This window comes from Notamacropus eugenii, chromosome 4 (genome assembly GCF_028372415.1).
Source record: "Notamacropus eugenii isolate mMacEug1 chromosome 4, mMacEug1.pri_v2, whole genome shotgun sequence".
Taxonomy (NCBI): Eukaryota; Metazoa; Chordata; class Mammalia; order Diprotodontia; family Macropodidae; genus Notamacropus; species Notamacropus eugenii.
Window position 1 is genome coordinate 303,163,051 of NC_092875.1, and position 16,714 is coordinate 303,179,764.

General features: G+C 37.7%; 1 protein-coding gene across 4 annotated transcripts in view; it reads right to left on the reverse strand.

The window, feature by feature from the left end:
* The window catches only part of TPD52 (tumor protein D52), a 336,705-nt gene that overhangs the window by 259,520 nt on the left and 60,471 nt on the right, over positions 1 to 16,714 (reverse strand). For 2 of the 4 annotated variants that reach the window (XM_072604952.1, XM_072604953.1), the window contains exon 1: positions 10,084 to 10,351. The exons of the other annotated variants lie outside the window; for them this stretch is intronic. In XM_072604952.1, the coding sequence (XP_072461053.1) occupies positions 10,084 to 10,336 (253 nt within the window). In that variant the 5' untranslated portion in view covers positions 10,337 to 10,351. Of the gene's footprint in view, positions 1 to 10,083; positions 10,352 to 16,714 lie in introns of those variants that run through there. 4 annotated transcript variants of the gene reach the window in all.

The window sequence follows — 16,714 nt, forward strand, 5'->3', positions numbered from 1 at the left end:
TGTTGAATGAAATTAGTTTCTGGATAGGACTTTCCCTTATTTCTACCTTTACCTTCTTGATACATGAAGCTGTCAGTAAGGCAGGCCAGGAATTAAATCAGACCTTTTGATCTGAACAGAATGAGACTTCAAGTTAATTTCCAGAAATATAAAATATCCTTTCACTATCATATGATACTGCTTCTATGCCAATACTGTGATCAGGACCAATAAAATCATCAGGAACTGGGGAGGGTTATGGATGATACATGTCCACAATTACATCACTTGAGTTTCTCTCTACCTGGGAATCCACCTAAATGTTCTTTACTAGCTTCTTCCCTCCAAGTTTCACTCATGATGTGCAAGACTTCTTGGACACATTTCACTTTCCATCAGATATTTTTCTTCCAAATTAAGTATGCTCTTCCATTTTCCTATTCTGGTTGCAACCCATTCTACCTAGACTGCATATGTTATATTTAACCTCTTGATCTTAAATTCTCAAGTCTGCATAGCATGATGGAAAGAAAGCTGGTCAGAAGACCTGGATTCCAATTCCAGTTCTGAACTTAGTGTCTGGCACTTATTTGACTCTAGGCAAGTTACTATTCTGGCTTTAAAAAAAAAAAAAAGACAACCTCATGACTCATCTGAAAGTAGAAAATTGATCCTTACATGGCCTTTTCATGGGGTACAAACTCTATGTGTCTTTCTGGCTCAGTGGTAGCTGTGTTCTAGCTTGGGATCTATTGACCTATGAAAACCCTGAGATCCTTTCATGCCAAAGAAGGCTTCAGTGAAATATAAAAACTTTGTTTAAAGGCACAGAAACATGTACACACACAAATAATATTCTAATAACTAATACTGTTTATTATTATCAGATAATTTATCCGATTCATTTAAGGGTTTTAAAAGGTTAGGGACTGGACCTGTGATTTCATTGGTATATAGAACTGACAAATGAGGAAACTCCATCTAATTAACTATGCAGATCAGTACCTTCTTTTCAACCTGTAGTCTCAGAGTTGCCCTAAGCACTTAAAGTGACTTCCCTAAGGTCACAAAATCGGTAAATGGCAGAGAGGGTTACCTGAACCCAAGTATTCTTGGCTCCAAGTCAGCTCTCTATTTCCTTCATCGTAACACTATCCTTGTCTTCAAAAGGCTATCACAAGTAGTTTACTCTCAATATGATATTCGTGTGATGTACAACAGTAAAGGCTGGCACTAAAATGAAAATGAAAAACACTAATCATGAAATTGAGTGAAATTTTCCTAATAGGAACAATTTCTCACCAAGGTACAATTTTCCTACAAAATCAAAACAAATTTAAAGAAACAAACTTCAAACTCTATCAAGTTTGACCAAAAGTACATTATTTTTCCTCTCTTCCTAGAAAAGAGGTAAAGTAGTATACATTTTCACTTAAGGGTTATTTTCAGATGAAGATATACTTTTTTCCAGTCATATAAATTGAAGCTATTCAGAACTAAGAAAAATCATGGTTAGACAAACAATGGGCACAAATGAAGATGAAAGTGATAAAACTCCTGCTTCCTATACAGGAAAAGAGGCTACACTATATTCTACTCAATTAAGAGATTATGGCCAACCAGACTTGGGATTTTCTCCAAATGTTTTCTACAACAAGCACTACAAGTAGTCTGGCGTTTACTCTTCCTAATGCAGACATTAATCCCTGTAAACACTTTTCCAACACTAATGAATGCCTTGTATAATAACCAGTCAAAGCAAAGCACTCCATCCAAACTAATCCCCTGAAAACACTAGAGACATACAAAAAGATTCATGGTTTCTGAGCCTTCCTGCTGTGATCATTTTTCTTAGCATAAAGTGCCTGAAATTAATTCTGAAACAGATCTGGCCCAGGACTTTGTAAAGCCTCTCCTTAACATGCTGACCTTTTCTGTGTCCCCCTTTCTACTTCAGAAAGCTGAACAATAGTCTAGAACTTCAGCCTAAGGCTTTATCCCTCATGCCATTCATGTAACAAATATTTATGAAGTGCCTGCTGAGTTCCTATAAGCCAAGAAACAAAAAGAGGATAAAGATATAGAGAAAAGTTAAACAACGATAATCTTGAATTTCTGAAGCTCTTTACATTTTTCAAAGCAATTTTCCATGTTACCTCATTTGATCTTCACAAATACCCATCCTCTCCAGATTCTTTATTCTTTTCTTTTTGGGGGAGGAGGGGCATCGAGAACTATGATTTCTCCATCAATACAGAAAAATTTTCTGTGAACATTAACGACTCATCTGTAACTTGGTCTTAAAGAATTTATTTAGGGGACTGAGAAGCTAAGTGCCTTAGGCATAACCTCACAACTACATAGTGGCAGGTTTTGAACACAGGTCTTTCTAACTCCAAGACCAGGTTTATATCCACTATTCCACATTCATTCCAAATCATCCAACTGCAGCTGTAGAAATTGAAATCAGAAGGTTATGGTCTGCCTAAGATCACTTGGCTAGATACAAGCCTGGAATCTAATTTTTCTAATTCCTATTCTTCTACTTCCTCTCAATCCATGCTGATAAAGTAAGTGCCAAATAACTTAGTACAGATAATAAGTGCTCCATGAATTCAGAGAAGAGAGGGAGATCTGGGGAGATTATGAAGAACTGACATTTAAACTGGATCTTGAAGGATGTGTATATTCTGGGCAAAATCCCAAGAAGAAGGAAGACATTCTACATGAAAGAAAAGAATTAGCAAAGACACAGAGGTAAACATGAACAAGATGCGTTCTGAAGACAATAAGTAGAAGAGTTGGAAAAGAAACACAGTATAATATACTAGATTTGGAAGCCAGGGGTTCAAATCCTAATTTATTCCTAGAAGGTATGACACATGAATATTCTAGGGGCAGGCCAATTAACCTTTGTGGGCCTTAGTTTCTTTGTACGTAAAATAAGGGGGTTTGAGTCAATGACTTCTAAAGGTCCTTGGTAGCTCAAAATGTTGCTATGTTGCTATATTGGGTACAGAAAGAGAAAACTTTAGATATGTTCACAGAATCTCAGATTCGGAAAGGACTTCCCTCCCCTCAGCAACGTATCTGACAGGAGGTTATCCAATATCTAAAGATTAAGGGCATCCTAAAAGGAAGTACCCAGTGTTTTCTGAGGCAGCCTACTTTTAGTCAGATGTAATTGTTAAGAAGTTTTCTCCTTTAAGCTGAAATCTGCCACTTGGCCACTTCTAGTCATAGTTCTAAGTTCTCTCAGCAGAGAATATATCTAATCTTTCTTCTATATAACAGTTTTCCAATATTTGGCAAGTTCATGTCATGCTCCTCAGGTCCGTTCTCTTTCAAGCAAAATAGGTCCAATTTTTTTGGTCAAATCAGGTGTCCCAGTCTTAGTACAGTTTTCAGCTTCTGTAGCTTTTCTGAGATTTTTGAGGACCTGTTTAAGATTTTTTGGAACTCCTTTGTCTACTGTGTTTTGAGCACGAGGTTATATACTGAAAGAGACAAAAAGATTGGGTAAGACTGGGTTCCTATCTTCATGGACCTTATGGGAACATGATTAGATATATCTAATGTACAAAACAAAATGCTACATGAGGTCCAGAAGGGAAAGGTGTTTATCATTATGAGGATGTGAGCAGTCAGGGAAAGCTTCCTGGAAGATGTAGTACTTCATCTGTATTTTAAAGGGTTATTAGGAAAAGGGAGAAATCAAAGACTTTCAAGGCATAAGGAGCATCATGAACAAAGGCCCAAACCTGGGAAAGTAAAGCATGTGTTGAGAAGACAGAGAAGAGTTCAGTTCAGTTGAAATATCCTACTGTGGAGGGGAGTAAGATCAGATGGGTTTGCAAGGTGATGGCACTAAGCAGTAGGGAGCTGGAGGGACAAGGTGAAGAAGGGAAAACTTTAGTAAGCAGGCAATCAGAAGCTACTAAAGATTTTTGAACAGAGGAATTGACTTAACCCAAACAACACATAAAGAAGATTATTTTGATAGTGGTAGGAAGAACAACTGGAAAAAGTTAGTGATCCAAAAACAATTATAGTAGTCCAGACGGGTGATAAAGGGGCCTCTATCATAACAGTGGCAGTGGAAAAAGAGTAAACAGATTCAAGGGGTGCTGAAGATAGGATAGGATAGGAGAAGCAGAGGAAAAGTAAAAGCCCAAAACAGCACCAAGGTTTCAGTGTTTGAGGAAACTGGATAAAACATCTAGCACCACTTAGAAAAAGAATAAAAACTGCAAGAGCAAATTCGGAAGCGTGTGGAATCAGAAATTGATTTTAGACATTTTGAATTTGAGACTCTGGGGGAACATCCAGATACAGCCAACTTACAGGCACAGTTGGAGACATAGGAATGAAATTTAGAAGAAAGGTCCAGGCTGGGGAGATGGATGCTATAAGCACTGGAGGAAGGCTCCACAGGACTTCATGACTATAGGATACAGGCACGAGGGAGAGGGAAGATGCAATTGTTACTCAGAGGCAAGAGGACAGATTGTACCTAGAATTATAAAACTTTTAGAGCAGTCATCTCATTCAATTACCTCATCTTATAAATGTAGAAAATAAGTCAAAGAAGGGGTGGTTTATATCTGAAGCATCATAAGGAGACTGATGCCACAAGAAAGCCTCAGAGTGGTCATAAATCCACACAATTGAGCTTGGAAGAAAATCAAAGTAACAGTGACCAGTTCAGGTGTATCTATACTTCAAAGACATCCCAGACCAATCCCAGAGCCTATAGGCTCTAAAGTCCCTAGCACTCTATCAGAGACTCCATAGAGAATCCTTAAGATCCAGTGTTCTAAACCTCAAAGATCCTGGGATGGCCAAAATCTAACAGAAGTTTTAGCAAAAACATACACTAGGAGTTGGAGGTCAGCACAGGAACCAGGGTGACCCACATGGAATACCAAGTCCCTACCCAAAAGTGCATTAGGGATCTGAGCCTGATCCAGACACAAAGCCTCAATTCAGGAACTAAGGCTGGAAAGATAAATAAATAGAAAAACACAACAGTTACCATAAACAATCTCTATTGATCCAGAGATATTCAAAAATCCAGCCTAGAAAGAGAAGGTAAGTCCAGTAACCACAAGGAATAACTTAAAGGGATGGGGGGTAGGGGTGGGATTTTCCAAAAGGAACAAATGAATACTTAAAAGAAAGCAAGAGATAAAACATAAAGCAACAACTCTATAGGAAAAGATTTAGGAGGAAAGCAAACAGCTTAGAAGAGAATGTGGTCAGTCTCAGCAATGAAGGAGTGAACTCCTTGAAAACTGGAATAGATCAAACAGCAATAAATGACTCCATGAGATAATAAGAAGTCTTAACAAAAAATCAAACAACAGAAAAAAGCTGAAGAATATGTAAAGTATCTGACATGGGAAACAGATCAAGAAAAAATAATTTAAGTATCAAAGAACTCCCAGAAAATTGATTTTTTTTTCATAAAAGGCTCAATACTGTATTTCAAGGAATCATAAATGAAACTGTCTAGATCTAAGGGAAAATAAAAAGAATCCACTGATCATTAATTGAAAGAAACCCCCAAACAAAAATTTCCAGGAATTTTATAGCTAAACCCTAGAGCTTCCACATCAAAGAAAACCAATGCAAGAGTCCAGAAAAAAATGAGCTCAAGGACAAAGGAACTACAGACAAGATCACACAAGACACGCTACTATAAAGGAGATCTTAGAATATAATATTTTGAAAAAAAATATGCAAGGTTGCAACTAAGAATAACTTACCCTACAAAACTAAGTATAATTCTGGGGAATGGGAAGGGTGAGGGTAAAGAATATAACAGAGGTCTTATGAAAAGACTGGAACTTTGAAATGCAACTTAGAAAGGGAAATTTATTTGAGCAACTGGAATAAGTTGTGTGATGACTTAGAGCAAACATATTAATAGGGGAGAAGAAAACAAGCATCTCTTCAGAACCTTAAGGTCTTCATAGGGTACTAAAGGAGTTATATCAGAACAATGGGAATATTCTACAAATCTAGTTAACTACTAGAGGCAGAATGTGTAGCAGATAGAGTGCTGGACCTAGAGTCAGGAAGACCCAAGTTCAAAAGGAGTTGCAGAGGTTTATCATGTTTGTGGCCATGGGCAAGTCATTTAATCTTGCTTTACCTCCGTTTCCTCATCTGTAAAACAGCACCTACTTCCCAAGGTTGTTGTGAAGGTCAAGTGGGATATCTGCTAAGCACTTGGCAAACCTCAAATTGCTGTATCAATGCTAGTTGTTTTTACCATTATTGTTAAGAAAATAAAGGACCTAGGCATGTGTTTCATGAAAGGTAGCAGACTGGTTCTCTTCTGAACATTTATTTAAGAGTGTGAAGAAAAAGGACAGTAAAAGGAATATATTAGTGTAGAAAGGAGGAAGAAGGAAGTAGAACTTGCTACTCTCATAATTGAGATGTGTAAAAAAATAGAGTAAAGAAACACAGAGGAAGGGTGGGGAAAGCTCACACGAGCTGACCCTCACTACTATGTAAGCCGGACAAAAGTGGGTTTCACATACATACATGCACATGCGCACATGTGCACACGTGTGCACATGCGCACGCACACACAAAGTGTTTGATGGAAAAAACACATCATAGTCAACAGGGAAGCAAGCTGGAATAGGGAAATGTGGAATAAGAGAAGGGATACTGTGAAGAGGACAATATTCCTGATCTTAAAGTGGAGGAACTAAAAAGGGAGGAGAAAAGAAAAACTCAAAACTAAACAACTAGAATCAGAGAATGACTGTTTGAATAAATTATGGTATGTGAATGTAATGGAATATTATTATACCATAAGAAATGATGAAACAGGTAAGTTCAGAGAAAGTAAGAACTGACACAGAATAAAAGGAGAACCAGGAAGACAGTGCAGGCCCACCTGACTGAGAGAGGACTGACCCAAGTTGCAGAAAGAAGCGGTCAGCTCCTTAGGAAATGACCACTGTGTGCATTGGTTTTGTTTAACTATGCCTATCTGTGACCAGGAGTTATGCTTTTGTTCTGTTTTTAATTGGGGAGGGGAGAAGGGGAGGTAGAGAAGTAGAGTATAGTTGGTGATGCCAAAAAAGGAAAAGAAAAAAAGGGGGGTGATTAAAATATTTTTAAAAGTGCACAGAGGTGAAGAGAAGGAAGTTCAGAGGAAAGCACAGAAGAGCTGAATATTTTGAAAGAAACATGTTAAATTTATTACATACTTTTTTCCCCCTAAAGCAAGCAGCTTGGAATAAAGATTCATAGTTTTAGATGTAATCTTTGTGTTCTACTTTGTATCGGGAAACGCATATAGTGTGATTGGGGAGGGGGGGTTAGTGCAAGAAGTTTAGAAGAAAAATTAATAAAAATGTCAGTGACTTGTTACTGCGGTTACCCAGTAGCAGGTGGTGAAACTAGGACTGGACTCTAGGTCTGCAACCTCCAAAAGAGTTATTTTTCCTCATGACAAGGTACAGGGGAAAGAGCACTGGTTCTAGATTATAGAATCCTAGCTCCAATCGTGCCTCTGACACATACAGCTTATATAAATTTAGGTAAGTTAGTTATTTAACTTACCTAGGCATCAGCTTCCTCAATGGTAAAATGAAGAGGTTAGACTAGATGACTCTGAGGTCTCTAGAGTTATATATAATCCTACACACCACATATTATCCCAACCCAAACTATCAGGTAAAGCCTTATTTATTTTAATATAAAATATCAGGATTTACCTTTATTCTAATTTTTCAGACACCTAAACTACAGAATTATCATTAATAGATGACATTTTTATAACAATGTAAGGTTTATAAAGTGTGTGTGTATATGTATAAATACATATATATAATCTGTGTATGTATACATGTACATATATATGTAAGTGTGTGTGTGTGTGTGTGTGTGTGTGTGTGTGTGTGTGTGTGTGTGTGTAATTTGAACTTCATAACCCTGGGAGGGAGATTTTCTAGGTATTTTACAGTTGAGGAAAAGGATGTTTACAGAACTTAAGAAAACTGCCCATTATAGAAAAGCTTGGAAATGTCAGAGCTGGGATTGAAACACAAATCTTTTCTCACTCTATCTCAAATATCCATACCACTATATTGGGTTCTTCTCCAAAGTCATCATTAGGGATTTTGGTACTGGAGGCAAATTGGGAGAGGAAGGACAGTCTTCCCCACCAGGTGCCCTCAGAATAGTAGAGAAGCAACCTTTCCTCCAGACAATTTGGCCCTAGTCCCCATGGCATAACTAACTACCCCTCATATTCCAGAAGGAGGGGGGGAAGGCACCACACAGAAGGATACCATGGGGAAAGGTGAGCTTTAGAAAAAGGGCAGGACATTCAGGAGTAGTGAGATGCTACCAGCGTGAGCCCTCCCTTAGTACCCTAGACCAAGGCCTGATCATCCTGCCCTTAGATGTTAGTTTCTGCCATTCTTTAATAAATCTCTGGCAATGCTCTTCCACTTATATTGATACTAAGCCAAACCTGAACATTGAAATATTTGCTCCATGGTAATGGAACAGGGAAAAAGAAGGAATAAGACTACAGTACAAAATTTAACTTCACACAAATACAAATAAGCTTCTGACCTAAATGCTAAATTCTTGGATTTCTCTAAGGAGAGGTTCCCAAATATCCCCCAAGTTGTTACTGCCTTCTCTTTCCCCACCCACACACTGTTGTTCATATATAGTATATCTTTCAGTGTGATTTAAAAACAGCCTTGTAAAAAGTCTCTGTTAGATCCTTAAATCTGTGGAAATCTTGCCAGCCAAAGGCAGAGACCTTCATTCAACAACTCCCCCATCCAGAAGCTCCTCCATCTAGCATATCAAAGACGAGGACAAGCAAACGGCAGATGGGGATCTCAGTGTGGATGGGATCTGTCATCTCTGGAGATGAGCACATTGAAAATAAGAGTCTGAAAAGAAGTATGATACAATATTTTCCCCCAAAGAGGAAGTAAAGAGAAGATACTTTATAAAACTAAACCCCAAGAAAGAATTAGAATTTTTCAACTTTAAGGAACCTCGAAAGGCAGCATAATATAGACAACAGGAAACAGACCTTGGACTCAGGAAGCCTTGGGTTCAAGTTTTATATCTGACACTTGTTTGCCCACAGGCAAGTCATTTAATGCCTCAGCATCATCAGGGAACTCTCTGAGATTAAGTTGCAAATTGTTCTTCATCAATGGAGGCAGTTTTCTCACCAGGTGTTCCATACCCTGATGAAATCATAAATCTAGGACAAAAATCTGTATTCATTAATCCTATAATTTCTATTCTTTGCAACTTTACTAAGCTCAAAGCCAAGTCAAGTCAATAAGCATTTACTAAACATTTATTATGGACCAGGGAATGTGCTAAGCACTGGAGACAGAAAAAAAAAAAAGCAAAAACAGGGTCCTTTCCTTCAAAGAGCTTAGACTCTAAGATGGGGGAGACAATACGCCAACAACTGTGTATATACAAAACATAAACAGGGTAGATATCAGAGGCAAAGTATTAGCACTGAGCAGGACTGGGAAAGGGCTCTTGCCAGTAGGATTGGAGCAGAGACTTAATGGAAGCCAGGGAAGCCAGAAGAGGGAAGAGCAATACAGGCATGGAGGACAGTCAGTGAAAAGTCATGAAGTTAGGAAATGTGAGGAATAGTAAGAAAGTTGGTGCTACTGAATTATAAGGTATATGGAAGGACATGTATAAGCAGACTGTGAAAGTGAAAGGTAGGAAGGGGTCAGACTGTGAGGAGCTTTAAAATTCTTTAAAATTCTTGTTCAGTCATTTTTCAGATGTGTCCAACTCTTGGTGATCCTATTTGGGATTTTCTCGGCAAAGATACTCGTCTGGAGTGGTTTGTCATTTTTTTAGCCAGCTCATTTTATAGATGAGAACACAGAGGCAAAGTGACTTACCCTGTGTCACACAGCTAGATTTGAAAACTCACCTAGATGAATCTTCCTGACTTCAGGCCCAGCACTTCATGTACTATGCCATCTAGCTGCCCTTTATAAGCATTTTATATTTAATTGTAGAGGGAATCATTAGAGTTCACTGAGTAGAGGATGACAAGGTCAGACTTACACTTTAGAAAAATAAATTGGCAACTGAGTAGATTGAAGTGGGGAGAGACTTGAGGCAGGGAGACCAACCAGAAGGCTACTGCAATAGTCCAGGTGTGAGGAGATGAGAACTTGCACCAACATGGTGGCTCTGTGAATGGAGAGAGAGAATGGAATTCACAAGATGTGAAAGCAGAATTGACAAGATGTGGCAATGGTTCAGATGGGGGAGGGGGGGGTGAATAAGAATGAGGAGTTGAGGATAACACCTTCATTGCCTGAGTGAATGGAAGAATGGTGATGCCCCTGGGAAATCGGAATGAGGGAAGCATATGGGGAGAAAGAGCATGAGTTCAATTTTGGAGAGGTTGGATTTGAGATGATCTATGTGACACCCATTTTGAGACATCCAAAAGGCAAATGGAAATACAAGACTGGAGGTCAGGAGAAAGTTTGGGACTCTGCAAACAGATCTGAGAATCATCTGCACAGAGGTGACATTTGAATCCATGGAAGGTGACAAGATCAACAAGTGAAATAATACAGAGGGAGATCAGAAGAAGGCTCAGGATAGAGTCTTGGGGGACACCCACAATGAAGAGGAATAATCTGGATAAATAACCAGCAAAGGAGCCTGAAAAGGAACACTTAGATAGGGAAAAGGGGAACTAGGAAGGTACAGTACCAGGAAAACCTAGAGGAGATCATATCAAAAGGAAGATGACCAAAGTGTCAAAAGATCCTAAGAGCTCAAGAAGGATGGGGAGTAAGCAAAGGTCATTAGAGTTTGAAATTAAAAGATCTCTGGTAAACTTGGAGAAAGCCTTTTCAGTTAAATAATGAGGTCAGACAATAGGCTATAGAAAATTTAGTAGACAGTGAAGAGAGAACAAGGAGTTTAGGCACAAAAAAGAAGATATTGGCATCGGATGAAGTTAGGGTTTTTTGTCTTGTTTTTTTTTTTTCAGTATGAGACATGGACATACTTATAGTATCTTTACAGCAGCCAGCAGCCAGCAGAGGCAGTGATTGAAAATTAGTAGAGTAAAGATAACAGAAAGGACAATCTGTTGGAGAAGATGGGATGAAAAAGGATCAAGAAAACATGCAGAAAGGTCTGCCTTGGTAAGAAGGGTCATCCTTCATTATAGACTGAGGTAAAGGAGGAAATAGCTGAAGACATCTGAGTGATATGAGGTGAGAATGAAGAGCAGAAAAGAAGGAGTTCCTGGTGAATGGACTCTTTTTTTTTTTCAGTGAAGAATGAGCCGATGGAAAAGTTAATAATGTTCATTCTTCTCTGCTTCTCTGCTATCATTAATAGCCTATCTGTCCTCACTCTAATTTCAAGTGAAATGTAATTTTTTTTTTCCTTTCAAAGGTTCTGGAGTTCATGAATTTCTCAAGACTTCAGACTGGGGTTAGCAAACTGACCATGACTCTGGTGTTGCCCAACGGAACAAGAGCCTTAGTTGGTTCGGCATTTATACTCTTTATTCATGATAAAAGCTATCACAAAACTGCAAAGTTAAAAGGACTTTGAATATTGTCAGTGGTTAATAATACCTTTTCCCCTTATTTCTCAATCACTGAGGAGTTAGGCACCTTTTAAACAGATGAGATAGGTATTTCTGAACTTTTCAGCAAAAACTCTTCTCTTAATTATCACAGGAACCATATTCCCCATTTCATCATACAAAGGACAAGAGCAAGAATTCTTAACCTGGGGTCCATGAAAACTTTTTTCTTTTAATATTCTGACAACTGTATTTTAATATAATTGATTTCTTTTGTAATTCTATTTAATTTTATGCATTTAAAAGCAAAATTCTGAGAAGCAATCCATAAGTTTCACCAGATTGCCAAAGAGGTCAATGGTACAAAAGACGAGGGAAAGTAAAAAGTTTTTACATGTGCCTATATCAAAAAAAGTGATCCTCCTAGTAAGACACAGGTACCTTAAGTCAGTTTACCAAAAACAATTTTTAAAAATTAATGTTATCGTATTATACTGTATTACAAGGAGTATAGTGGTTCTTTCTGCCATGAAGATAAGATTTCTGTAGAACAAGATATCAAAGTCTGTGGTTTAAAAGGATTTTTTTTGCCAGTTATAAAGATAGCCTATGAAACCAGAAGTGCACTTAGCTTTTCTGAAAATGTTTAGGATGAAACTAAATAGTGCTTAGATAAAATTTATCCGTAAATACAAAGCAAAAAACAATCAAGTGGCTACTGGGGAGAAACCTAAAAGAAACAGCATCTGGGAAAAGGCAACTTGGGTTTATGGAAATACTGGCATAACTATTGACTTGTACTATATGCCTGGTAAACTGGACTATTCACCATCTTCATCCTCTACCATGCCTTTCTTCACCGTTTGAGTCATTCATTCACTCAACAAAACATTTATTTAGGTACCCACTTCATGTAAAGAACTGTGCTAGTTACTAGTAAAATAGAAAGGTTTAGAGAAGACATAGTCCCTGTCTGTATGAAACTAATAGTTTGGTAGTGAGTAAATATACTGAGAGAAGTGAAACATACTATTTCCAGGAAGTCTGAGTAAAATGTTCGTTACTAATGGGGATCAACATGGTAAGGGGATATCAAAGAAGGCTTCATGAAGGAGGTAGAATTGCATTTAGACTTAAAAAAAAAAGTGGGCATCAAACAAGCAAAGAAGAGAAGTAAAAACACTAGAAAGCATGAATAAAGAAAGTATAGAGGTGGGCAAAGTACAGAGTCCTCTCAGAACATACTTCAGTTTCCCTGGAGCATGGACTTATTTGGGATACAAGTCATGGAAGATAAAACCATTAAAAGTAGCATGGCACCAGATTGTAGAGAGAGACTTGTTGCCAGGCAAAGGAGTTTGATATTTATTTTTTAAGTAATAAGGAACTACTGGAAGGTTTAGTACAGTTAGGTTACGTGACTAGATATTTACATAAAGGAAATTGATCTGGCAACAAAATAAGGGAGGAAATGGAAAAGAGGCAGACAATATAGATGGGAAGGTCTACTAAGAAGCAATTGAAAGAATCCATACAGATGGTAAAGAGATTATGTACTAGGGTAGCAGCAGTGGAAACATGAGAAGAACAAACAGATTCAAGAGGTATTCAGAAGGTGAAATGAAACAACTAATAACTAATTGGATAGAAGAGGGGAAAAAGAAGGAAAAGTCAAAGACTGGGAGCAGCTTGACATAATAAATAGAATATTGGATTGGAGTCAGAAAGACCTAGCTTCACATATTATCTCTGATATTTAATAGCTATATGATAATAGCTAAGCTTTAAGCCTCAGTTTCCTCATCTACAGAAATACTGAGGATGATGACAAGCTTTAGAACATGGTAGCCTAGATGGTGCTACACAAGAAATAAGTGTGCCATATTCCTGGAATACTCATCCTTAATTCTTTTATCCCTGTCTGTCATCTCTACCTGCTGAAATCCTAGCTCAAATGCCACCTTTTCCAAGAAGCTCTCCCTAATTTCCCATGCCTTTTCAATCAAACAAATTAGTAGTGATCTGTACCTCCACAATGGAAAAGAAGGCTAGATTTGAAGCTGAAAGACTTGGACTGAAACTGTACCTCCAACACTTACAAGCCATATGCCCATGAGCAAATCATTTGCCACCTCTGACCCTCAGTTTCTTAATGTGTAAAATGGGAATAACATGGATACTAAAAGAATCACCTGACAAGTAAACAGGAATATTCTAATCTATTTAGCAATATAATAGAAATGAGTACATCAGGCATTACGGCAACATTCCCAACTCACTCATGAACTCATCCCAACTCACTTTATTCTGACTCTAGGACCAAATCAGAAGATTACTCAGAAGTTGTTTTTTTTTTTAAACATTTCTATGTACTCGCCAATTGATTAAAAATCATGTAGTTCAGTGGCAGTTATTTATTATGATGAATTAGTATTCCAACATGTGAAAGTTTTTGTGAGTTTGGCCAGTGTAAATTATTCCCATAATCCCCTGAGGGTACTTAGCATAGCTCCTGGCACATAGCAGGTGCTTAATAAATGCTAGTTGGCTGAACTGACTAAAATGCCCAAACCAATCTTCTGAACCTATAAAAAGCTCAAGACCCATGAGCAAGTACCTACATCTCTTCCTGGGAGAAGGAAAATGAAATCCATAGTGATGACTGAATTAGATGATCTCTAAGCTTTTTTCTGAATATAAATTTGACGATTAGAAAATAATACTTAACACCACATAAATGTCAGTTATTATTAATAAACGTAATAGAATATTACTGTATCAGGAATGCTGGATGTAAAAATCTCAGAGAAAATTGGAAGGAACTGTATAGGCTGATTCAGGGTGAAGAAAAGGCATTAAAGGGTGACGGCAGCAATGAAAAAGAAGCCAAAATGAAAAACCAAAGCAGCAGTGAAATACAACAGCTGATGCTAATGCCATATTGTCAAAATTAAAGGACTCATTCCTCTTTTCTGTAAATAATCAATCTAATTTTGACAAAGAATATGTCTGAAAGGCAACTTGTTTGGTGTTTGCTGTACCAAAAGGAAATGCACCAATAAATCATAAAAAGAAAAAATAATCCTCAACAGTTTAGAGTTATTTAACACACACAAACCATCTGTAAAAGAGTTCCTACCTTCAGATATTGAATCAGGCTATTTTCTCATAATGGTCTTTAGTTTTTCTATCTTTATTTCTCATGCTCTTGTTCTATACTGATAGTATCAAAGAAGAGTCATATTGCAAGCTCCATTTCCATGTTTCTAACCAAATCCTGAACATCTCTAACCTGAATATCCTACTACTATGTAAAAATGCCCCAAACTGAGTTAGTCACCTCCCAATACTCCCAAATGCACCAGTTCTTCTTTCTGACTTCGTAGTCTATGAATCTTGTATATAAAAACTGTCTCTTATCCAGGAACAAAATTTTACAATCTTTGATTGCTTCCTCTAACCAGTCAAATATAATGAACCATTAAATCCAGTTAGTTTTCTTTCACACTCTAATCCATCCCTTCCTTCCATTTTCATATCCTCTCTAAAACCTCCCTATTCTCTTGCTTTTCCAATCTGTCCTGATTATATGCATTACCATACCTAGTATTCTCTTACTTTCCTCTCTCTGCCCCAAAGTGGTTTAGCCAAGGAAACAAGCTAAAACTGAACAGGTTATTCATCTCAAATAACAAAAGGAAACCCCCTATAGTTTCTTAAACAGGAACCAGATATGAAGATGATGTTTAGGGAAGTTATGTTAATAGTCAAATGTCAGATGGGACTGGGGCAGAGAGAGGAAAGTAAGAAAACACTAGCTCTGGTCATGAGTAACCAGGACGTTGCATGCTCTGAGACAGTTAAGGTAGCTGTGATGGAATAGCAGGAACCCTAAAAAAATACTCCACTTGATCTCTGGGAATATCACTACTTGAATTAGCATCCTGGTCTAGGTGGCCTGGCCTAACCCCAAAATGTGGGCCTCATGAATGGGAAAATGGGGTTGGCATGGCAGAGGGCAATGGGAAGGTAGGTGGCACTGTAGATAGAGCACTGAGCTTGGAATCCAGAAGATTCATCTTCATGAGTTCAAATCTGGCCTCAGACACTTACTAGCTCTGTGACCCTGGGGGCAAAGTTACTTAATGCTGTTTGCCTTGGTTCCTCATCTATAAAATGAGCTAGAGAAGAAATGGCAAAACATTTCAGTATCTTTGCCAAGAAAACCCCAAACAGGGTCGTGAAGAGTCTGACATGACTAAACAGCAACAATCTGTGGGTTACAACTCCTCCTAGAAAGCTAGGAAATACGTTGGAAAAATCTAAGCTATTAACAATATTAAAAAATGTTCCAAATCGCTAATAAAAAGAGAAATGCAAATTAAAACAACTCTGAAGTTTGCCAACAGACTGGCAATAATGAAAAAAAATTAAAATGTCAATTAAAGAAGCTGGGGAGGGGTGGGTGGTATAAGTACAATAATACACTGTTGGTGGATTAATCATTACCAAAAGCAATTTGATATTATGTCCAAAAAAATCACTATTTTGAGCACATACCCTTTAGCTTAGTAATACCACTACTAAGCCTATATACCCCAAAGAGGTCAAAGAAAGAGAGAAAGGATCCATATATACAAAAATATTTACAGTAGAACTTTTTGTTGTAGCAAAGAACTAGAAACAAAGTGAGTATTTGTCAATTAGGGAATGGCTGAACAAACGGTTGTTTGGTTGTTGTCCTTTCTTCTCAAAAGGACCAACACGGCATCACCATGATAAAGTGAAGTTTCCATGTGTATGACTGCAGCAGATCAGACCTCAGAATGCTCTACCACAGATTACAAATAATGGGCATATGAATGTAATGAAAAATTAGTGCCCTAAAGGAAATATGACTGAATTAGAGAAACCTGGGAAGATGTGAATATTAATGATACAGAATAAAGTAAGCAGAATGGAAAGCACTATTTATACAGTGATGACAACATTATCAAGGAAAAAAGAAAAGACCTACACAAGGAGAAAAGGGAACAGATGTAAGATATGTTTTGAAGACAGAAACAATAAAACTCGGCAACAGACTGAATAAGTGGGCTGAGTGTGAGGAGTCAAGAATGACACCTAAATTGTGAG